At 40.4% G+C, this 25644-nt stretch overlaps 1 gene segment (V, D, J or C); it reads right to left on the reverse strand.

Moving 5' to 3' along the window:
* Positions 1 to 17385: 17385 nt before the first annotated feature.
* Positions 17386 to 17994, reverse strand: LOC101439163 (immunoglobulin kappa variable 4-1-like). The segment is given in 2 exon segments: positions 17386 to 17729; positions 17913 to 17994. Coding segments are annotated over 2 exon segments (426 nt in total).
* Positions 17995 to 25644: the final 7650 nt, after the last annotated feature.

Raw genomic sequence — 25644 nt, forward strand, 5'->3', positions numbered from 1 at the left:
GCCCCTCGTCCTTCTGTAATTCATCTATGAACCTGATGTCAGTTTCTCTTCAGAAAGCAACATTCTGAAACCAGAACCTCCAGGACCCAACAAGTAAAACCAGGTGTCATGGGATGAATTGTGTCCCCTGAAAGGGTATATTGAAGTGTGAACCTCCCCATACTGTGACCGTGGCCTTGTTTAGAAATAGGGTCTTTGCAGATGCACTTAGTTCACATAAGGTTGTGCTGGACTGGGGTGGCCCTAACCCAGTGGCTGGTGTCCTAGTAAGGAGGGGGAGATGGGAAACACCAGCTTGGGGAGGTCAGGTGGGGAGCGCAGGGACACACCTGCAAGCCAAGGAATGCCAAGGCTGGCTTGAAGCCCCGGGAGCTGTGAGAGAGAAGGGGCGGTTTCTCCCTCTGAGTCTCCAGAGGAGCCAACCCTGCAACACCTTATTTCCAGCTTCTGTTCCCCAGGACCATGAGAGAATACATTTCTGTTAGCTTTTTAGTTCAATAAAGCTTTTCCTCAGGATGCCATGAGCAGAGGTTGTTCCAGGAGCTGGAGGGAAGGGAAGGCGGGGCAGACACATCCAGAATCCCTCGGGGGTTCCCTGGACTTCACAGACTGTGCTGATGGTGGGGATTTTCCAGGAGGCTGGTGGGCAGGTGGTGGAATCCTGAGCTGACGCAGCAGTTTCTGCTGTTTTCGGACGCGAAGTTTGTGCCCTTTGTTGCAGCATCACTACGAAACTAACCCAATGGGGCTGGCAAAGAAGAGCACTGAGCTCCTCAAGTGCAAAACATTGCTGAATTTTGTCTGAAAGTTTTTTGTGCAAAAAGCAGAACTCAAAATCAATAAACATCAATACTTAGCCTAGAGGATTTCCAAGCAACGAGTTCAGTCATGTCCCAGGTTCGTCTTGCTGTGTATACAAACTACATGAGGAAAGGTAAAATGGTAATGTGAAAAAAAAATCTGTTAAGTTGAATGGAACTAAGAATTATGATTTGGGTAATACTTCATCTGTCTAGATTGCAAAAGATACTAAAAGTAAGATATCAACTGCAAAGAAAGAATGAACTGTAGATAAGGTCAAGAGAGACTTGATAACTTTCACAAGTGGAAAGACATTAGGCATGTGCATAGGGATCACTTCAAACAAGGAGCAGAAATGAGGAACAGAGATGGGAATATCCTGGGAAGATCTGTGGAGGACCCTCTTGTCTAATGATATGTGAAATAGTCACAAGACATGTGTAAATTTAATACCTGGTACTCCTTCATATCAGGTATTAAATTTTCAATAATTCACTTATTTTTTCCAATATAAAATAAAAAGTTGTATAATTCACAGTAGTTACATTATTAAACCTGATGTATATATATCATCCAACATACAAGCAATAGATGCTTAATGGTCATTTTTTATTGAATTTAAGAAGAATATCTAAGCTACCCAAATAGATTTCAACCCATCTTTTTAATCAAATTTTAGATTGAACTGATCCTAGCTTGTCTTATCTTATAGACTTCCTGGAAGCTTCCATGCAGCTATGTCAGGTACACACATATTCCAAATTAGGATTTTTATACTGCTTTGTAGCAAAGTCTCTCTGAGTCAAGCAAACAGATGCCACTTAAAAGTTTCTGTTGAATGAACAGACAACATTAAGTCAACAATTATTTCAGTCTACGAAATTGTTTTCAGGTCATTCACATTTTTTAAATTTATTGGAGTGTATCACTCATACATAAACATACATAAATAATACATGTATAATAATAATTGTGAACTTACAAAACAAAAGTATATAACATCATACAGGACTCTCATACCTCGCCCTGCCATCATTAACTTGCACTGTTGCTAAACATTTTTAACTAGTTATTTTTTTTGTTTTTTTGTTTATTTTTTTGAATGTTACATTAAAAAAACATGAGGTCACCAGATATTCCCCACCCCATCACCCCACTTATCCCCCATAACAACAACCTCCTCCATCATCATGAGACATTCATTGCATTTGGTGAATTCATCTCTGTGCACCGCTGCACCTCATGGTCAATGGTCCACACCATAGCCCACACTCTCCCACAGTAAACTCAGTGGGCCATGAGAGGACATACAATGTCTGGTATCTGTCCCTGCAGCACCACCCAGGACAACTCCAACCCCTGAAAATGCCCCCAGAACACATCTCTTCCTCCCACTCCCTAACCCCAGCAGCCAAAATGGCCACATTCTCCACACCAATGCCACATTTTCTTCAATTACTAATAACAATAGCTCATGAATAGAATATCAGTAATTCCACTCTAATCCACACTCTATTCCTCTATCCTGTGGACCTTGGAATGGTTGTGTCCACTCCACATCTATATCAAGAGGGGCCTTAGATGCCACATGGATGCTGGATACAATTCTCCTGCTTTCAGTTGTAGGCACTCTTGGCTCCCTGGTGTGGTGGCTGACCTTCTTCACCTCCGTGTTAGCTGAGTGGGGTAAGCCCAATAAACCAGAGTGTAGGAGTTGCAAGTCTGTTGAGGTTCAGGGCCTGGCTATCACATGGTCAGTCCAGAGAGTCAGGTCCCCTGGGTATACATTAAATCCCACCATCAACAATAGTTCTGGTAAAAATAACAGGAGAGGCTTGTTGAGAAAGATCACATCTGAGTCCAGCTCCATCACAGAGAAACACAAACTCCAATGTAGGGCCAACTGACATGGCACTGAACTCCATCTGCCATGACCATAGAAGATGTGGGTCTCTGTAGCCCTCAGAAGATCCAATACCTGGGGTTTTATCTACTTTATTTGTATCTGGGACTCTGCTGAGGTATGCATAAGGGCAACCCCTCTGATAGCCTCCTGGCTCTTTTTGGAGACTCATAACCATATAAACTCATTTGTCCTTTCCATTTACCCCTTTTATTCAAGTCAAAAGCCCTTTTTTTTTTTTTCAGGAGTTGGAAAGCTGATTTAATGAGATTTCAAGGTGATTCTTACCACACTAATTTTGAGAGCCACTGATTTAACAACCCCTCATTAGTGGTGTCTTATTTTCCCAGCTGCTAAAATAAATACCATACAATGGGTTGGTCAAAAGCCTTTTTAACTCCTGGTATTATATGTAGACTGAGATATTCTGCTGGTCCAATTTGACCCTTTTATTCGAGGTCATTTTCTAGTTACATCATCAGCTGATACTTGGTAGTAATCCCTCAGCACCAGGAGGCTTATCCCTGGGAGTCATGTCCCATGCTGTGGGGAAGGCAACACATTTACATGCTGAGTTTGGCTTCGAGACTGGCCATATTTGACCAACATGGATGCTCTCAAGAGGTAACTCTTAGTCATCCTGCAGCTCTAGACCTTGTCTTATTTCAGGTGCACAGGCTTATAAGCATAGTCATTAGTGTCAAGGGCTCATTGTTGGGCCTTCCTTCTTTTTTTATCTTTGCTGATGAACTTGGGGAGTTGTTGCTGTTCCTTTAGGGACTGTGATAGAGCTCCCCTGGCTAGGAAATCAGCACTCATCAGTTGTTATTTTTAATTGTAACCATTTTGAAAATATCCAAACATTTTTATGTACCCTGGATATATGCCCTGGAGAACTTCCTGCCAACCATGAGTCCCCTGTCAATAACATTCCACACCAGTATTCCTCCCCTGCCATTGTTCAACCTCTCTGTGATCCAAAACTTCTTCAAAAATGAAGCCCAATATATTGCCAGGTTCTATTAATAGTAAAATGGAATACAGTGATGAGTTTAAAGATTATATATAGAATACATATAAATTTAGAAAAAATAAGGTAAAAATAAATTGGGGTATCAAAAAATTAAAAAATGCAAAAGCTTCGTTTTTGATGTTTTGCCTTCCATCACTGCAATAAGTGTTGCACTGTATTCAAATTAGCAAGACAACTTCTTCTATCCTTTCCTCAGCATCTACGTCCTTTGTTTTTCTTTTTATTTTCCTAATTATTAAGCTTATCTTCACAAAAGTTTTGGATCACAGAAATTCATATATATAATATACAGTACTCCCACATATCCAACATAAAACCCTTTTCCCTTCCACAGCAATAATCTTTTTACATATTCATACTATATTTACTGTAACTGATGTATAGATATTGAGACAATAGCTTTCAAACAAGGTAACATTTGGGTTTACATTGTGGTTTACATTGTGGTTTACATTTTAGACTATACAATTTTCTAAATTTTTAGTTACCTTATGATTTACATTATGATTCACATTTTAGCCTATCAGCCACTATATATTTTTGGTGTAATTTCCACACGTCTTATATCCATCCTTGTGTAATCTTGTGGAACACTTCTATTGCCCACACATATTGGTTCCATCTATTCAATACCTCTTTCCCCCTCCCATTAGGGCCCACAGTGACAGTCAGTCTTCATTGCTTGAAGGGCCGTGTTCAGAGATATTTGCAACACGTTGAGGGCTTGACATGCATGACTGCCATAATATATTGGCAGCCACCATTTCTCTTGAGAGATATAATTCCCTCTATTTGAGAACATCAGTCCTCCCCAGGATGTGGGTATACCTTCACTCTCATTATGTGTGTCTCTATCCAATGATATAACCCACTATGGAAAAATGAGCATTCACACACTCTCTAGGAGCCTGTTCTGCATTGGATTATCCCCATTAAGCATCTTAAACACGTAACCTTCCTTATCATATTTTTAAAAAAGTTTTCTCAGCATTATACTCTCAACCATATACCTGAAAATCTCCTATGTTTGTATGTTCCCCCACCATCCCCCCACTTGCTTGGGCAATATTACCCATCCTCCCATCCCTAGCCCCCCTCAAGCCTGCAAAACCCCACCCAAAGATCACCCTATTCCCCCATTTTATCCCTTCCTTTACAAATACTTACCTCCAGCTTATCATAGATTTCACCCATGTAGGTGTCAGCTTACAACCTTCCTCTACCCCCCAATTTCTTTTAAGCCTATCATCCAGTCTCTAGCTCTCTGAGGCAGCTTGGTTTACTTATTTCATATCATTGTAGTATTTGTCATGTAGTATTTGTCCTTGAATGCCTGGGTTGCTTCACTCAACATAAGGTTCTCAAGATTCATCCATTTTATCACGTGTGTTTGTAGTGTAGTCATTCTTAAAGCTGAGTAGCATCCATTGAATGTATATACCACGTATTATTTATCCATTCATCTGTTGATGGGCATTTGGGTTGATTCCAACTTTTGGCAATAGTGAACAATGCTGCTATGAACATTGATGTGCATATATCGGTTTGTTTCCTTGTTTTCAGTTCTGTTGGGTATATTATCAGCAGTTGAATTGCTGGGTCGTATGGCAAATCTATAGCTAGTTTTTTGAGAAACTGCCAAAATGTCCTCCAGAATGGCTGGATCCTTCTCCATTCCCACCAGCAGTGGATGAGTGTTCCCATTCCTCCACATCCTCTCCAGCAATTGTTACCTTTTGTTTATTTCATAGCTGCCAAACTAATGGGAATAAGATAGTATCTCATTGTAGTTTTGATTTGCATTTCCCTGATAACTAGAGATTAGGAGCATTTTTTCATGTGCTTTTTAGCCACTTGTATTTCCTCTTTGGAGAAGTGTCTGTTTAAATCTTTTTCCCATTTTTTAAATGGGTTGTTTGTCTTTTTATTTTCAAGATATAGGAGTTCTTTATATGTGCAGGTTATAAGTCTCCTATCAGATATATGGTTACCAAATATTTTCTCCCATTATGTAGGATCTCTTTTCACTTTCTTGACAAACTCCTTTGAGGTGAGGAAGGCTTTAATTTTGAGGAAATTGCATTTATCTCTTTGTTCTTTTGTTGCTCCTGCTTTGCGTGTGAATTTCATGAAGCCATTTCTTATTACAAGGTCCTGTAAATGCTTCCCTACACTGCTTTCCAAAGTCTTTATGGTCTTGGCTCATATATTTAGGTCTTTGATCCAAGTAGAGTTGATTTTCGTACAAGGTGTGTGTTGGTAATCCTCTTTCATTCTTTTACATATGGATATCCAGTTCTCCAGGCACCATTTGTTGAATATGGCATTCTCTCCCAGTTGAGAAAGTTTGGTGGCTTTATTGAATATTATATGACTACATATATGAGGATCAATGTCAGAAATCTCAATTAAGTTGCATTGGTCTGTGTGTCTCTCCTTGTGCCAATACCATGTTGTTTTCACTACTGTAGCTTTGTATTATGTTTTGAAGTCAGGTAGTATGATTCCTCCAATTTGGTTTTTCTTTTTCAATATGTCTTTGGCTATTTGGGGCCTCTTTCCTTTCCAAAAAAATTGCATATCTAGTTTTTCTAGTTCATTAAAGAATGCTCTGTTGATTTTTATTGGGATTGCATTGAATGTACAGATCAATTTTTGTAAGATAGACATCATAATAACATTTAGTCTTCCTATCTATGAACAGGGACTATTCTTCCATTTATTTAGGTCTTCTTTGATTTCCTTGAACAGTGTTGTGTAGTTCTCTGTGTATAAGTCTTTTACCTCTTTAGTTAAATTTATTCCTAGGTATTTGATTTTTTGTTTACTATTGTAAATGGTATTTGTTTCTTGATTTCCCCTGAGATTGCTCATTATTGGTGTAGAGAAATACTACTTATTTTTGCACATTGATCTTATAACCTGTGACCTTACTAAACATATTTATGAGTTCTAGAAACTTTGTTGTTGACCGATCAGGGTTTTCTATGTATAGGATCATGTCATCTGCAAATAATGAAATTTTGACTTCTTCCTTTCCAATTTGAATGCCTTTTATATCTGGTTCTTGCCTCAGTGCTCGAGTGAGTACTTCTAAGGCAATGTTAAATAGAAGAGGTGAGAGTGGGCATCCTTGTCTTGTTCCTGACCTTAGAGGGAAAGATTTTAGGATTTCACCTTTGAAAAAATTTTGGCTGTGGGTTTTTCATATATACTCTTTTTTCTTTTTTTTTTTAAGATTTTTTAAAATTTATTTATTTATTTCCCCTCCCCTCCCCCAGTTGTCTGTTTTCTGTGTCTTTTTGCTGCGTCTTGTTTCTTTGTCCGCTTCTGTTGTCGTCAGCGGCACGGGAAGTGTGGGCGGTGCCATTCCTCGGCAGGCTGCTCTCTCCTTCGCGCTGGGCAGCTCTCCTTATGGGTGCACTCCTTGCGCGTGGGGCTCCCCTACGCAGGGGATACCCCTGTGTGGCACAGCACTCCTTGCGCGCATCAGCACTGCGCATGGGCCAGCTCCCCACGGGTCAAGGAGGCCCGGGGCTTGAACCGCGGACCTCCCATGTGGTAGACGGATGCCCTAACCACTGGGCCAAAGTCCGTTTTCCTCATATATACTCTTTATCATGTTCAGAAAGTTTCCTTCTCTTCCAATATTTTGCAGTGTTTTTATTAAGAAAGGGTGCTGTATTTTGTCAAATGCTTTTCCTGCATCTATAGATAAAATCATGTAGATTTTTCCTTCAATCTGTTTATATGGTGTATTACATTCATTGATTTTCATATGTTGAACCATCCTTGCATACCTGGAATGAATCCCATTTGGTCTTGGTGTATCATTCATTCAATGTGTTGTTGAATAGCAAGTATTTTGTTGAGGATTACTGTGTCTGGGTTCATTAGAGAAATTGGTCTGTATTTTCCTTTCTTGTGGTGTCTTTGTTTCGCTTTGGTACTAGGGTAATATTGGCATTATAGAATGAGTTAGGTAATGTTCCTTCTGTTTCAATTTTTTGGAAGAGTTTCAGCAAGATTGATGTTAGTTCTTTCTGGAATGTTTTCTGGAATTCACCTGTGAAGCCGTCTGGCCCTGGACTCTTCTTAGTTAGGACATTTTTACTGACTAATTCTATCTCTTTACTTGTGCTTGGTTTGTTGAGATTATCAATTTCTTCTTTCAGCAATATAGACTGCTTATGTGTTTCTACGAATTTGTCCATTTCCTCTGAATTGTCATTTTTGTGGGAATATAGTTTTTCAAAGTATCCTCTTATAATATTCTTTATTTCTGTGGGGTCAGGGGTGATATCTCCTTTCTCATTTCTTATTTTGTGTATTTGCATCTTCTTTCCTTTTTTTCTTTGTTAGTCTACTAAGGGTTTGTCAATTTTATTGATCTTCTCAAAGAACCAGCTCTTGGTTTTGTTTATCTTTTCAAGTGCTTTTTTATTTTCTTTTTCATTTAGTTCTGCTCTTATCTTTGTTCTTTCTTTTTCTTCTTCCTGTGGGTTACTTTGGTTTTTTTCTTTTACTAATTCCTCCAAATGTGCAGTTAGTCTTCAATTTTAGCTTTCTTCTCTTTTGATGTATGAATTTATGACTATAAATTTCCCTCTCAGTACTGCTCTTGCTGTGTCCCATAAGTTTTGGTATGTTGTGTTATCATTTTCATTAGTTTCAAGGTAGTTATTAATTTTCTTTGAGATTTCCTCTTTGACCCACTGTTTTTCTAAGAGTGTGCTGTTTAATTTCCATATCTCATCGTGAAATCTGGACCTCTGGCCCTTGCAGATTTCCAGCGTCACTCCACTGTGGTCAGAGATATTATTTTGTATGATTTCAATCTTTCTGAATTCATTGGGCCTTTCTTTGTGGGCTAGCATATGGTCTATCTTGGAGAATGATCCATGTGCACTTGAGAAAAATGTATATCCTGCTGTATTCGGGTGTAATGATCTGTATATGTCTATTAGGTCCAGCTCCTCTAATATACTGTTCAAAGTTTTTGTTTCTTTATTGATTCTCTTTTGAGATGTTCTGTCCAAAGTTGACAGTGGTGTATAAAAGTCTCCCACAATAATTGTAGAGGCATCTATTCTTTCACTTAATTTTTCCAGTGTTTGCCTCACATATTGGGAGGCACCCTTGTTAGGAGCATATATATTTTATGATTGTTCATTCTTCTTGAAAGATTATCCCTTTTAATAATATGTAGTATCCATTTTTTCTCTCACAATCATTTTGCATTTAAAGTCTATTTTGTCTGATATTAATATAGCTACTCCTGCCTTTTTTGGTTATTGTTTGTTTGTAAGGTTGTTTTCCAGCCATTCACTTTCAACCTCCATGAATCCCTGGGTCTAAGATGTGTTTCTTGTAGTCAGCAAAGAGTTGGGTCATATTTCCTCATCCAATCTTCCAGTCTGAATCTTTTGACAGGTGAGTTTAATCCATTAATATTCAGCATTATTACGTTCAAGGAATTATTTATGTTAGCCATATTTTTTTGGACTTGTATTTGTCATACTTTGTTTTTTTCCTTCTCTTTCTGTCTTTTTGGTTGCTTTACACTGCGGTCACCCCTCGGGCTGAAGTGTGGTTTGCTGGCCTGGCAGGGGAGCGGCCGCGGTAGGCCTAATTCCGCTGCCCCCATAATAGGGTGGCTGGTCGGACTCACCGCCACCCCTGAAGGAAGCTCGGCATGGGCGCAGAGTGCCCTCGGGTCTCCCCTTCTCGGCAGCCATGCTTCCGCGGCCGCCCCTACTCCCAGATGGAGCCACCCGATGCCTTGTGGGGCGGCACCCTTCTTCTTCCTTCTCCCTGCGCAGGCGCAGGGCAGAAAATTCCAGTCTGCCCTTTTCCCCTCCCCCGACAGCAGCAACAGCCAGGTGTGGGTGGAAAAATCCAGCCCGCCCTTTTCCCCTCCCCCGACAGCAGCAACAGCCAGGTGTGGGTGGAAAAATCCAGCCCGCCCTTTTCCCTTCCCCCGACAGCAGCAACAGCCAGGCGTGGGCGGGAAACTCAAGTCTGCCCTCCACCCCAGCAACAGCAGCCACCAATCCCTAAACCCTGCCCCTTCCCCCAGCAACAGCAACAGCCAATCCCTAACCACCACCCCTCCCCCATCCAGTACCGCCCACTGACCTTTCGCCGGCAACCAATCAGAACAGGGCGTGGCTTCGACCAATCAGCCTTCCCCAGCCCCTATAAAACTGTTGCCTCTCCCTCAGTAAAGTGGACTTGCGTGTTTACCTTGTCTCCGCGGTAGTTCTTCTGCCGTGCGCCCTCCAGTCCTGAGAGCCCCCGACAAGGGCCTGGCCTCCCTTGTCCCCAGTTCGTCGCCTGCTTCTCCGGGCGACCCCTTCGTCGCCGGCTTCTCCGGGCGACCCCTTCGTCGCCGGCTTCGCCGGGCGACCCCGTCAGCCGAACCGCGCAACCCCTTGTGAGACCGATCCCTCGTCTGCTGCCGGACCGACCCCTCGTCCCAAGTGGGACCGACCCTTCGTCCCAAGCGGGACCGACCCCTCGTCCAGAGCTGGACCGACCCCTCGTCCGCAGCCAGACCCCACCTCTACCGACCGAGCAAACCGTCGCATTACACTCTCCTCCATCTCTGCCTCTCCTTTTTCTTTCTTCCTGCGGCACTCCCTTTAGTATTTCTTGAAGGGCAGGGTTCTTGTTGACATACTCTTTTAATTTCTGTTTATCTGTGAATATTTTGAACTCTCCATCATTTTTCAATGCTAGCTTAGCTGGGTAGAGTATTCTTGGTTGGAATTTTTTTCTTTTAGTACCTTGACTATATCATACCACTGCCTTCTTGCCTCTATGGTTTCAGATGAGAAATCAGCACTTAATGTTATGGAGCCTCCCTTGTATGTGATAGTTCTCTTTTCTGTTGCTTTTAGAATTTTCTTTTTGTCTGGAGCATTGGATAATTTGACAAGTATATGTCTTGGGGTAGGTCTTTAGGGATTTATGGTTTTTGAGTTGTGTTGTGCTTCCTCGACATTTACATCCATCTCCCTCAGCAGATTTGGGAAGTTTTCAACCATTATTTCCTCCAACACCCCTTCTGTACCCTTTCTCTTCTTTTCTCCTTCTGGGATACCTATAATATGTATGTTTGTGCATTTTGCATTGTACCAGCTGGATTTTTTCTAACTTTTTATCTATCAGTTATACTATCTGTTTGATTTCAGATGTACTGTTTTGCACATCACTAATTCTCTCCTCTGCCTCTTCTAATCTGCTGCTATTTGCTGAGAGTGTATTTTTGATTTCTTGAACTGTGGTGTTCATCACCATCATATCTGTTATCTTTTTGTGTATTTCCACAATTTCCTCTCCAAGTGATTTCTTCATATTGTTAGTCTCTTCCTTTACTTCATTAAGTTGGTCTCTAATATACGTTTTGCGATCTTTAATTACTTGTCCAATATTCTGCTCCTCTTCCTGGTGTTTAGTTTGTTCATTGGACTTGACCATGTTTTCCTGATTATTAGTTTGGTTTGTAGTTTTTTTCCTGTCTGGTCATCATTTTGTCTTGACGGGTTTAATCAGTTCCTTTGTTTCTTTGTCTAGTCTTGGGGATTGATTGGTTGTTGTCTGTGCATAAGTGTTATGTCTTTCTTAGTCACTTTGTTCTTCTTACTCTATTTTCTTGTTGCTGACTAAGTTCACGTTGAAGGAAAACATTAGGAGCAGGGAGAGCAAAACAAGTAAGAAAAGAAAATACATAAAGTAATATTGGTAATAAATGTTAACAGAGCAACAATGTGAGATCTAGGAGAATGGATATTAGACCCATATAAGTTGTTTAGAGTTATAGCAGTAAGTAGAGTTCCTATAATGAGAGAGTCAAACTGAATATGAGGAGGAATATAGTATGAATTAAAATGTCAGTGTTTTCATGAGAGAGGGAAAGAGAAAAGAAAGACAATAATATCAAGAGTAGATAAAAGACAGAAAACAGAACAAAGGTATTAGAACTTAAAAGTCAGACAATTTGGGAGTCAAAGAAAGGTAGGTGGAATGTAAGAGAAACCGTAGATAATGGAGGATAGAAAGATGTAGCAGAATGTGGATAGTTTAGGTGGCCAAAATCAATACACACAGAAAAGAGGAAATGGAGGATGAGAAAACACAGCAAATATGAAGCACTCCTTCTGGCACCTATTGTATAAAGAAAATAAAATAAAAAAGAAGAAAAAGAGAGAAAAGGAAAAAAGAGAAGAGTGAAAAGGTGCAAAGAAAATCAGAGAAACAAGCAAGAAAAAGAAAAAGAAAAAACTAAATAAATGAGAAAGAACCTTGGTGGATAAAATGGGAGAAAAGACCAGGAGACAATTCAATATTAGCAACCATGACAAAAACAAAAAACAAACAAACAAACAAAAAGAACCAACGTTGCAAGCTAGGAATCCTCTTTGCAGTTAAATAATACGCTTAGGGATCTGACCTTCCCTCTTTCTCCCTTTCTCACTTCTTTCTCTCCCAGGGCAGCAGAAAAGCTGCCTGAGAGTTCCAGTAGGAGATTCAAGTAGGTCCTTGTTGAACCAACTCAACACAGGAGACTATGGCTCTTTATTTCCAGCATGAGAGCACCTACACCTCACCAGAAATCTCAAATATGCTATTGGAAGCTTGGATAGCATGTCCTACATTCCCTCCCCCTTAAGCATGCTAGGGAGGTCTAATTGATTTTCTGACTCCACCTTCTCCCAGACCAAGTTTCCTATCCCAGAATGTTTAGGTAAATTGGGCTTTCTCAGCAGATTCACCTCTCCTTTCTTCCCAGACTCTCCCCATGTCAGCTGGTACACTTTTCCAAGTTTAAGGAGAGAGAGAGAGAAAAAAAATACAACACAAAATGCAGAGGGCTAGGGTAATCAAGGACCTCAGATGGACCTCAGGGCACAGTGGATTCAGGTATGGGAAGTCCATGATATTGCAGACTCAAAGTGTGTGAGTCTTTGGAGCATGGGTCAACAGGGTTTAGGGGATACAGACCTGGGAACGACACATCTGGTTAACATGGGACCTAGGAACACCGCAGCACAATAAAACCTTCAGGGATAGCTGTAGCCAGGATGCCAGCCCTAGGGGGAGGGGTCCCACCCACAACTTCTGACCTCCATGTCAGAAACCCAAAATTCCACCACTCACAAGAATCTCCTTAGTCACTGTCTCACCACATCGAGATCCAGACACCTCCTACCCTGCAAGCCCCTGAAACAGCCTGCTCAGGGCTTGGGAACACCCCAGCACAACCTTAACTAACTATTAAGGAGCATTGTCAATATATTACTAATAGGCAAAGAATTTTCTCCCAACCCACCCTATTATTATTATTATATTTGTATAATTTATATATGAAGACACAAAAAACAATAATCGTATAATAAAAGTTGTGAATTTATAAAGCAAACATGCATAACATCATACAGGAATCCCATACATCAAACTTTCACCACCACCTTGCATTGTTGCAAGACATTTGTTGCACATGAAGAAAGAATATTGTCAAAATCTTACTACTAATTATAGTCATTATCTTACATTTGGTGTATTTTCCCCCAAAACACACTGTTATTATTTTTTACTATATTTTTATGATAAAAGTTGTAATCCCATAAAACAATCATGTACATGTGCAGAATGTCCAAGCAACACCCCTCTAACAACACATCATACTGTGGCAGGATATTTATTACAGGTAAGATAATGTCATCTGATTATTACCACCTCCATAGTATACATTTGGCACACATTTTGCATACTGCCCCATTTCAACAAAGAACATCTTTGGCATAGATGCAAGAATATTATATAATTGCCTCTAACCACAATCCACAGTTCACTCCAGTTGTATTTTTCCCATGCTTCCCCACATTCCCACCACCCTGCAATAATGATGTAAATTTGCCCCAGCTAACAAAGGACATTCTTGCATTTGTACCACGCAACACAATTCCCATCCACCTCTTTGTTTGCCATGCTATTCAGTTCCTAAAATATTCTCTTGCATTCTGTCAACTGGCTTTTACATCCCTAGACAGCCATTTTCAGCCACATCCCCTTTTATAAACTAACTGTTAATCACTATGTATTATCATCCACTCTATACATTTCCACACTGATACAGTAAAGCTAATTAAAACTTCTAAAACACTAAATATCAGTAGTCCGTACCTGGCCTCCTCTTATCTCCTTTGAGAATCTTCCACCTACCACCAGGTCTTGAAGATATTTTCCTACATTTTCTTCTAGAAGCTTTATGGTTCTTGCTTTTACTTTTAGATTTTTGATTCACTTTGAATTAATTTTTGGATAAGGTGTGAGAAAGGGGTCCTCTGTTCTTCTTTTGGCTATAGATATCCAGTTCTTTCAGCACCATTTGTTGAATGAAGTGTTCTGCCCAAGATGTGTAGCTTGGACAGGATAGTAAACAAAATCACTTGACCATACATGTGATGGTCTGTTTCTGAAGCATCAGTTGGATTCCATTTGTCTATATGTCTTTCTTTATCCCAGTACCATGCTGTTTTACCACTATAGCTAGATAACATGCTCTAAAATCTGGAGATGAGAGTTTCCTCTTCCTTTTTAAATGTTTCTGGCTATTCAGGCCCCCTTACCCTTCCAAAAATTTTGGTAATTGCATTTTCAATTAAAAAAAAAGGTAGAATTTTTATCAGGATTGCATTGAATCTATACATAAATTAGAGTAGATTTGACATCTTAATGATATTTCATCTTCCAATGCATGAGATTGGAGTGTTCCTCCAGTTATTTAGGCCATTTTTTATTTCTTTTAACACTGAGTTGCAGTTTTCTGAATACTAATGATTTGTATAATTGGTTAAGTTTATTCCTGCCTATTTGAGTGTTATTTGCAATATTTTATTTTCACCATTCTTAACATTTGGTACTTTTATTGATATATTCTTCATTTATAGACTCTCTTCCAGGCCTCTATCTCCTGTCTTTTCTTTTCAGACTAAAGCACACCCTTTAGTGTTTCCTGAAAATCTGATCTCTTCTTTAGAAATTCTCCCAAGTTCTGTTTATCTTTGATATTCTAAACTCATGCTCATTTTTGAAATATAATCTTGCCAAATATAAGATTCTTGAATGGATGTTTTTCTTTTGTAGCATCATAAATATATCATACCACTGTCTTCTTGTCTCCATGGTTTCCTGTGAGAAATCAGCCCTCCGTCTTATTGGGTACCCTAATTTTTTTGCATTGCTTTTATCTTGTTCTCAGAATTCCCACTTTGTCTTTGGCATTTGAAATTTTGATCAGAGTATGTCCTGAAGTTGTTCTATTTGGAGTAGTTTGAATGGGAATGCACTGGGCTTCTTAGACAGGGATATCTATTTCCTTCAATAGGTTTGGGAAATTTTCTACCATTATTTCTTCAAATATCCCTTCTGCCCCTTTCCCCTTCTCTTCTCATTCTGGGATACCCATGAGATGTATGTCTGCATGATTTTTAATGTCATTAGTTCCCTGAGGCCTTGTTAATTTTTTTCCATTCTTTTCTTCATCTTTTATTTTGTATGTTCACTTTCAGAGGCCATTTTTGATTGCAACAATCCTATCTTCTGCCTCCTCAAATCTGCTATTTATGATTACAATATTTTTTAATTTGACTTATTGCACCATTCGTTCCCATAAGATCTGCTTTTTTTTCCTACGTATGTCTTCAAATTTTATTTTGTGCTCATCCAATCTCTTCTTAATATCCTTAATCTCTTTAACCATCTCATTGAATTTATTAAGGAGATTTGTTTGAACATCTATGATTAGTTGTCTCAACTCCTTTATGCCATCTGGAGGCTTATCTTTTCCTCTAACTGGGCCATAGTTTCCTATTTCTTGGTGGGGATTATAAGTTTTTGTTGGTGTCTTGGCATCTGGCTTACTAAAATATTTATTCTGGGTGTAGTTTTTCATTTTAGTTTAGGGCTTCCTGCCCTTTCTCCCTTGCTGGTTGTGTAGTAGGAGACAATAATATAGTTGGTGTTACAAGATATGGAGGCTGAAGCTGAGTTCATTTTACAAGACACCAAGGAAGTTTCTACCAACTTTCTTCTATGCTAGGGGTAGTGACAAAGTCACAGTTTGTGGAACAATACAAGTTGTGCAGGCATAGACTGTAGTTGCCCAGAGAGACTAATGAAGCTTCAAACCCTTTTCTCCCTTGAGTTGGTTTGGGGTGGAGCTGCAGGTGTGGGCAACAATCTATGCATTTTGGGTCCAAAGATGGCCACAGTTACCCTGCTAGAATTCTCATTATTCAGTGATTGCCAGTCTAATGTACCTGAGGTTATCTGGATAGACTTGTTCAGGGCCTGCCAGCATCCTCTCTGCAAGAGGTAGGGCTGAAGCCTGGTCTAAGGCTGCAGGGTGATCTGGGTGAAATAACCTGGTTCCTACAGTCAATGTGATTTTTGTTCAGCCCTGTTACCCCTCATGCTGGGAGAAGGGTCAAAGTGGAGGGTAACAACCTCTTTCAGACTTCGACAGTTTCAAACTTTAGAATTTTCTTAGGAGTATACTTTAGCCAGCCAAATTTACTAATCAGTAGCTGAAAGCAGTGGCCAAACATCTCCTCCTCCCCTCTTTTTGGGAATGGAGCTTCCAATTCCAGCCACAGAATTGCACTGGGTGACTTGCATTGCCAACATTGGGTAATCAAATGGCTCTGAGATCTGGCCAGTAATTTTCTAAAGAAGCTGCCACATGGCCCCAGCTTCCTCCCTGTAGAGGTAGGGCTGGCGCCTAGGCTAGACCTGCAATATGGCCTGGATGGACAGAAGCCAGTCTCCACCAGCACTGTAATATTCAGTCCTCCCTGCTTCTCCTCTGTCAGGCAGAGAGTTAAGATGCCAGCTACTGGCCTCTTTCTCACTTGAACAATTTTGAACTTTAGCTGTTCTTAGAATTATATTTTTGTTCAATGAAGTTAATCATGAGTAGTTGAAGTTGGTGCCCAACTGTCTCTTCCTCCTTCATATTTTGGGAGTGGAGCTTTCAATTCCAACCATGGAAGAGTGGCCAAACTAAAATCAACATATTTCATTGGCTGAGCATCATCCCTTATAACCTAAGCATTCTTCAATAGTATGGTACATTAAGGCATACAAAATTACTATTTGATGGCAATAAGAATTGAAAATAGTTATCTAAATAAAAAAAGAAGGTAGAGTAGGAAATCAAATCATCTTTTGTGACAATGAAAAGAAAGGCATGGATGGCAAAGGGTCCAGTGAAGGAAATGAGTAAGGGAGGTAAATGCCCTTCCATAGAGGAAGTTTTGAATATGAAGGATCAAGGATTTAATTTTGGGAAGGACCAGAGTTGGAGGATGATGGGGGAGAAGTAAGAAGATGCAAGGGATAAGGAAAGAAGATGATAAATTTTTAAACATTAAGGAGGTACAACGAAGAGAGAATCAATCCATCAGGGTATAAAATTTAAAAGACCCCAGCCTAGAGGGTCAATTCACCCTGCCGGCTAAGAGAAAAAAATATTTCTATGGTACAGTCCCCTAAAGAACATGGTTTCTCAGGCAGATGGAAGAAGCAAACATATTCAAGTCTATTTGAGAAGGAAGCAGCTGGTGCTGCAAGACTCATTGCCCTACAGCCCTGGGGAGGAGGTTTGTGTTCCGGGCTGAAGCACTGTGGGAGGTCTGCTGTAATACTGCTGACAGTAATAATTTCCCAGATCCTCAGCCTGGAATCTGCTGATGGTGAGGGTGTAATCTGTCCTAGACCCACTGCCACTGAATCGATCAGGGGCCCCAGATGGCCGGGTGGATGCATCATAGATGAGCAGTTTAGGAGCCTGTCCTGGTTTCTGGTGGTACCAGGCTAAGTTGTTGTAAACACTCTGATTGGCCTTGCACTTGAGGGTGACGGTCTCTCCTGCAGATGCAGCCACAGAGCCTGGAGACTGGGTCATCACGATGTCCCCACTGGCACCTGCAACCAGAAAAGAACATAGAGCATACATTAAATCATGAATGTATAAAATATGTATCTAAATGTAGGTTTCCTTTTTTAGCATATATATTCAGATCTGCTTTAGATGAAATGGTTTGCTTACTCTGCATGTTAAAACCATTCTCCAAATTTATAAAAATAATAGCCTTCTACACTTCTCACCTGAGGCCCAGAGTACCAGCAGGATGAGCAGTTCAAAATGTGACATCATCTTGCTCACCCGACTGATATGCTCAGTCCCCATCTCCAGGGAACCTGCATTAATAGAGCTCTGAGCAGACAACCAAGTCCCCGAGGAGCATATGCAAATCAATAGAGAGTATAAAGTCATATGTGTCTGTGCAGTGAGTTGTAAAGATAAATTATGGATGGAGATAAAATTATCATGACCACAGGAAATGTAACTACACACCTGCAAAAGGCAGGAAAACAACTTAGCACCACAATTTTCAACAATATTCAGCACAATTCAGAAAATGAAATACTTTATCAGCAATTGTACTCTTTCAAATCAACTGTGCCCATCTTGAAAACAAAAGGAATTTGTAAGAAAATACATACCTCTGTAAGTGTAATATCATAACTTAAATAAATGTTAAAAATATGGTGCCAAAACCAGGTGGAAAAGACTCTTATCATTGGATAAGATTAAGATGTAGTGCACGTATGGTGTATCTATCACAGTCTATTCTAAATTTTAAACAGATATTTGAAACTCCTCTTTAACATCCCAAAGGAACCTCACTTAATATTTCCCAAACTAGTCCTCTGTATTGCCCTTAGTACAGTATTACCCTCAGAAATGAGTCACCAAATACTTACAGGTCACCCTTAGGACTGTCGTTTAGTTCGACCACTTTCTGAAATCACTTATGTAGTAAGTAGGAGACACGAAGTGTAACACCTCCACCTTGGGGTCATAGGTAAAATGGCTTCAGCTCTCATGGTCTGATAGAGCAGTCTGATAAGTTTCGTTTATTTGTACCCAAAACCAATAATACTTTTAGAATTATGCAAATAAAAATATCATGAACACTTCTAGGCATAGGATATTAAATTAGGAACAAGTAGAACGATTCATTTTATTGGGGGTTACACAATAAACAAGTAACTTTTCTGCAGCCATTACTAACCTGCTTCTTTGAGATTTCCTCCTCTGAGCTAAGCTGTTACTCAGGAAAGGTAGGGCCGTGTGAACCTGGTCCATTTCAGGATCAACCCTCTGCAAGAACAGTCAGAGGTAAGAGAAAATTTAGGGCAATTTCACAATTATGTGGATAAAAAATTCTTCCACAACTATGAGTATATCTTTTCTGGCAGACTTTTTCCAAAGTTCCTAAGAGGTTTTCCTTGATGGAGAATGAACTAAGGCCTGTATTGTTCTAATTCTAATTAATAAGTTCATTTCCTGTACTTTGTCTCCTTATGAGTACTTTACCTTAGGAAGGGCCCTCTCCCAGCATTCAGGAATGGTGCTGCAGATGCCCACATCAGGGAAGGCATTCCTGATCAACAATCCACCCTGTTCTTATTTCACCATGTATTTATATTTAGATGTTAATAATTAATTCAGGTTTGCTCTTTCCACCCTTGTATTTTTTCCTCCTCTTCCATGAAGTTGCATTTAATATACATTCTTAAATTTCCTGATTTTTTTGAATTTCTACTACTTAATTGATAGGTTTCCTGCATCAGTGCAATATAATTTCCTTCCCATTCTTACACACACTCAAAAATTTAAAGCCATCATGGATGACAGGATAACAAATGAGGATGTGTCATGAAGGGTAACTGTGCCAGAGGGGTCCACGTAAAATGTGAAGTAAGGAAATGTTGTCTTCAAGTAGGGGACAGTTGACCTAATGTGTGAATAGAGGAGGGGGCTGTCCTTCAAAGCCCAGGGAAGAGCACTTCAGAAAACAAACAGGACTTGGGAAAAGATGGTCCTGGATATTTAAGAATGACTAATGAAACAGAGTGTGAAAGCAGAACAGGCATGTTCCAAGGGGAATATTAATTTGATGGAAGTTTGAGGATTAGGTTATGTACTATGAGAATCCATGGAACAAGAGTTTGAAATAATTTTTCATTTTAGCAGGTACTTGTGGATCATTTTACAAGCTATAACACTCCAAAGATGCAGACACAGTGGAAGGCACTAACATTTCAGTGCAGCTGGGAGACAAGCTTTCTGTCATATAAGGATTTTTAAAAGTGAAATTTTCCAAATGTTCCCCCAATCCCAAAGATCCAATTTAAGCCCAATCAATCTCTGATTAATGATTTAAAAAGAACACATTGTGTTAAGAGGAATTCTAAAAAAGCCTGGGGACTCCTGTCCCTAGCATATTCACACCTTCTCTCAGTTGTTGAAACACTGTTCAGGTGCTGCTGTGACGTGATTTTGCAGATATCATTAAAGCTATTAACTTAAGAAAGGGGGTCCATTAAATCTTGCTCTACTGGTCAGAGAGAAAGAACCCAGAGAAATTCATAAATAATTAGTATTTGAAATGGAAGAATATATTTGAAGTTGGTTGTGGAGTTCCAGGGGACCATGTGGCAAGGAATGCAGGCAGGCTCTAGGTGGAGAGAGCTGACAGCCAGCAAGGACATGTGGTCTCAGCAATTCCCCCTGAGGAACTGCTTCTGCCAAACCCCATGAGCTTGAAGAGAACTCTGTGCTCTGGACAGAAGGCAGCCCTCTTTAACCATGTAGGAACCTGAGAAAAGAACCATCAATACTGGACCCAGACTACTGATCTACAAAACTCTGACCTAATAAATTGCTAATTAGTTATGAAATAAGAGTAAAGTTATGTATATATATATATATATATATATATATATATATATATATATTTATTAGAATAACCACATAACCCAGCAGAACTGAAAACAAGGACAAAAACCGATATATGTACACCAATGTTCATAGCAGCATTGTTCACTATCGCCAAAAGTTGAAATCAACCCAAATGCCCATCAACAGATGAATGGATCAATAAAATGTGGTATATACACACAATGGAATACTACTCGGCTGTAAGAACACACTACAAACACATGTGATAACATGGATGAATCTTGAGAACCTTATGTTGAGTGAAGCAACCCAGACATTGAAGGACAAATACTACATGACCTCAATGATATGAAATAACCAAGCTGCCCTAGATAGCAAGAGACTGAACCATAGGCTTACAGGAAATCGGAGGGTGGAGGAAGGATGTGAGCCAATGTCTGCAGGGGTGGAATTTAAGACGAGATGGTGGTAAGTATGAACACAAAGAAGAGATAAAATGGGGGCAAGGGGTTGCCTTTGGTTGGGGCTTTGCGGGTTTGAGGGAGGCTGGGGATGGGCGGATGGGTAACATTGCCCAAAAGTGGGGGGAGGGAGGGGTAGCATACGAACACAGGAGAGGGTCAGGTGTTGGTGGAGAGTAAAATGCCGAGAAAATCATATCAAAATATAATAAAGAGGGTTACCTGTTTAGAATGCTCGGAGGGGAGGGTCTGATGCAGGACGGGCTCCTGGGGAATGTCTAAATGCTCATTCTGCCAGAGTGGGTAACACCATGGGGTAGAAACCCAAGTAGTGAGAGTGGGGGTGGACCCACATCCTGGGGAGGACTAATGCCATCAAATAGAGGGAACTGTATCCCTCGAGAGCAAGGGTGGATCCCAGGGCATTGGGGCAGTTGAGCAAGTTAGGCCCTGAACACTATTCCATCTATCTCTGGAAGTGGCTCCTCGGGAAACGGAGGTTGGCTGTCACTGTGGGCACCAAGGTGGAAGGGAAAATGGACGTTAAATGTGTGGAACCAAGGTAAATGGGGGGTAAGAGAGGAGTTTCGTGAGAGTACACAAGGATGGATATAAAACATGTAATATTACACCATAACATATAGGAGATGACAGACTGATAATGTAAACCATAATGTAAAACATAGGATAACTAAGAATTTTAAAAGCTGTGTATCCTAAAGTATGCACCACAATGTAAGCACAGATGTCACCTTGTTTGAAAGCTATTGTCTCAGACTCTGTACATCACGTTAAGTGAATATGATGTGAATAGGGTGTAAGAATATCACTGTGGAAGGGAAAAGGTTTTGTGGTGGATGTATGGGAGTGCTGTATATTATATATATGCCTTGCTGTGGTCTAGGGCTCCTGTGAAGAGAAGTTCAATAATTAGGGGAAAAAAAAAAGAAAAAGATAGGATGTAGAATTTTTTCCAAGTCAACACGTGTTCTTTATCTAACCTTTAAACCCATTGCTATATGCCATTTCCTAGTAAGGGACCCTGACATTATATTGTGCTTCAATTTTCAGGGAGTTCTGGATCACAGAGTGGTTCAACAATGGCAAGGGAGGAATACTGGTATAGGATACCATTGACAGGTGATATATGGCTGACAGGGAGCTGTACAGAACATATGTCCAGGGTGCATGGTAATGTTTGAATATACTCATAGTGGCAACAATTAAAAACCACAGCAGGGAGGGTACTGGGCTCCTGGCCAGTGGTGCTCTGTTGTGGTACCTAGGGGAGCAGCAACAGTCTCCCAGGTGCAGCGGCGGGGACCGGGAGGGAGTGAGGGTTCAACAGTGAGCCCCTGACGCTAATGACTATGCTTGTGAGCTGATAAGCCTAAAATAAGAACAAGGCCTAGAGCAGCATTGTGCCTGGGCATTTCCTCCTGTCAGCCTTCATGTTACTCAAATGTGGCCAGTCTCAAAGCCAAACTCAGCATGTAAATGCAATGCCTTCCCCCCAGCGTGGGACATGACACCCGGGGATGAGCGTCCCTGGCACCGAGGGACCACTATCAACTACCAACTGATGATGCAACTGGAAAATGACCTTATACGGAAGGTTCAATGCGGATCAGCAGAATATCCCTGTCTACATAAAATAACATGACTTTAAAATGCTGTTTGACCTAAAGTAAGGGGGAAATGGAAAGGAGAAATGAGTTTATATGGCTACGAGTTTCTAAAAAAGAGTCTGGAGGCTGGCAGAAGGTTTGCCCTCATGCACAACTGAGCAGAGTCAGAGAGACAGATAAAGCAGATACAACCCCCAGGTATTGGTTCCTTTGAGGGCTAAAGAGACCCATGGGAGTTATGGTCATGGCCGATGGGGTTAACTACCAGGGCAGATGGCCCCTGTTTGGAACTGGTGTTTATGTGTGATGAATCTGGACTCAGATGGGATCTCTCTTCATAGGACTTTCATGCTAATGTGCTGGAGTTGCAGTTAGTGTTGGGGTTTAAGATATATTTAGGGGATTTGAATCTCTGGACTGACAATGTGATAGCCAGGTCCTGAGCCTCAACAGACTCCAACACCTACAATCTGATTCATTGGACTCACCACACTCAGTTAAGATGGAGTTGAAGAAGGACAACCACCACACCATGGAGCCTAGAGTGATTACAACTGAAAGTGGGAGGATTGCATCCAGCATCCCTGTGGAATCTGAGCCTCCTCTTGACATAGAGGTGCAATGGACACAACCAATCCAATGTCCACATAGAAAAGGTGGCATTGGATTGGGAAAAGTGGACATGGTGGCTGATGGGTATGGGGAAAGGCAGGAAGAGATGAGAGGTGGAGGCGTCTTTGGGACATGGAGCTGCCTTGGATGGTGCTTCAGGGGCAATCACCGGACATTGTAAATCCTCACAGGGCCCACTGGATGGAATGGGTGAGAGTATGGGCCATGATGTGGACCATTGACCATGAGGTGCAGAGGTGTCCAAAGATGTACTTACCAAATGCAATGGATGTGTCATGACGATGGGAATGAGTGTTGCTGGGGGGGGGGGGAGAGGTGGGGTGGGGGTGGTGGGGTTGAATGGGACCTCATATATATATTTTTTTAATGTAATATTATTACAAAGTCAATAAAATAAATAAATTTTTAAAAAAAGAGTAACCACATGTGAAAAGGGAAGTCATAAATCCAGATACAAGAGTTATCATCCCATTTAGCTCATTGTTGAATGATGCTGACACATGTTTCTTCTCATGAAATGTGATGTGCTTTATGCACCTTTTACCCACAGATGATTTCCTGATGTTTACCACATCCATAGGGTCAGGGCTGAATACTGTGCTATGAAAATACAGGTAAGAGCAGAACTAGCTTTGAAGGTGGTCAGGATCTGTCCCCTCTGTGTCCATGGCCATGTTCTCTGACTAAAGAAGAAATTCTAGACATGACTGTTGGTAAGAGGGCAGTGACCTGGGGACATCCCAGGTAGACCTGAACCAAGCTGCTGCCTTCACTTTTGCTTAAGACGAGATGACTCATTCCTTTTACCTGGGACAAAATGGGAATGTTGCTTGTTGTCTTCATCTAAGAGATAAACTGTATTATGCTTTAATTTATTTAAAATTTATAATTCTATGTGTTTTATTTAATTTTGTATATTCCTGTTGTTCAAGTGACAAAAAAATCTCAATTAATTATACATAAAATCAACTAAGCAAGTACATTTTCTGGGCACATCTCACCCTTCCCCATGAACTTGCCAGGGGGCAGTCAAGCCAAGTGCTGCTGTTACAGACATGAAATCAGGCTGATCAATATATGAGGCACGATTCATGTGCAGCCAAACCTAATATGCTTCAGGTTCTCATACAATTCTACATTATCTAAGGAATTCTTGTTCCCCAGTGTAGATACAGGGCCCCAGTGAATGTGCTCAATTCATTTGGGCATGAATGGATGAAAGCAATGTGTTAGCAAATTCTTAATATGAGGGCAAAATTAATCTTTAAACTGGAAATGATGAGATTTGTTGTTAAATGCATAGGATATTGATGTATAGAATAAAACATTATGCTGTTTCCTTAAAATGTGAGCAATGCATTAGCAGTGACCAAGACATTTTCAGTAAATGTCACATGATAATCCTGTAATAGATTCATGGAAACCAAATGCATGTCATGTCTTGAATTGGAATCTGGAAGGGGCACAGTACAGGAGTAAAAACTTAGATACATCTGAATGAAGTCTGGAGTATAGGTACTAAATTTGTACCAATGTAAATCTCTTAGTTTGACAAATATACCATGATTATGTAAGATGTAAATATTAGGGAAAAGTAGGCAATGCTGTGCAGGGACTCTTGGGACAACTTGTACAACTTAATAGGAATCTAAAATTATTTAAAAATAAAAACTTATTTAACAAAACACGTGGAGAGAGATATCTGTATAGTTGAGTGAACATTGTATTTAACCAAGTGAGGTCTGAAATGATGAGGTCATATAAGAAAATCCTACTCTAAAGCCAGACCCCATCTGCAGTGATGTTAAAACACTTTCTCCACAGTAATTCATATATACAATATACAGTACTCCCACACATCCACCATAAAACCTTTTCCCTTCCATAGCGATAATGTTTTAACTTATTCATATCATATTTCCTGAAACTGATGTACAGACTCCGAAACAATAGCTTTCAAACAAGGTGACATCTGTGCTTACAATGTGGTCCATACTTTAGGATATACAGTTTTCTAAATTTTTTAGTTATCCTATGTTTTACATTATGGTTTACATTATTAGTCTGTCATCCCCTATATGTTTTTGGTGTAATATTACATGTTTTATATTTATCCTCGTGTACTCTCGTGAAACTCCTCTCTTGCCCCCACATTTACCTTGGTTCCATCCATTCAACATCCATTTTCCCCTCCCCTTGGGGCCCACAGCGAAAGCCAATCTCCATTTCCCGAGGAGCTACGTCCAGAGATACTTGCATCAGTGTTCAGGGCCTGACTTTCTCAACTGCCCTAATGCCCTGGGAGCCACCCTTTCTCTCAAGAGATACAGTTCTATTTGATGGCATTAGTCCTCCCCAGGATGTGG

Source organism: Dasypus novemcinctus, chromosome 17 (genome assembly GCF_030445035.2).
Source record: "Dasypus novemcinctus isolate mDasNov1 chromosome 17, mDasNov1.1.hap2, whole genome shotgun sequence".
In the NCBI taxonomy this organism is placed as follows: domain Eukaryota; kingdom Metazoa; phylum Chordata; class Mammalia; order Cingulata; family Dasypodidae; genus Dasypus; species Dasypus novemcinctus.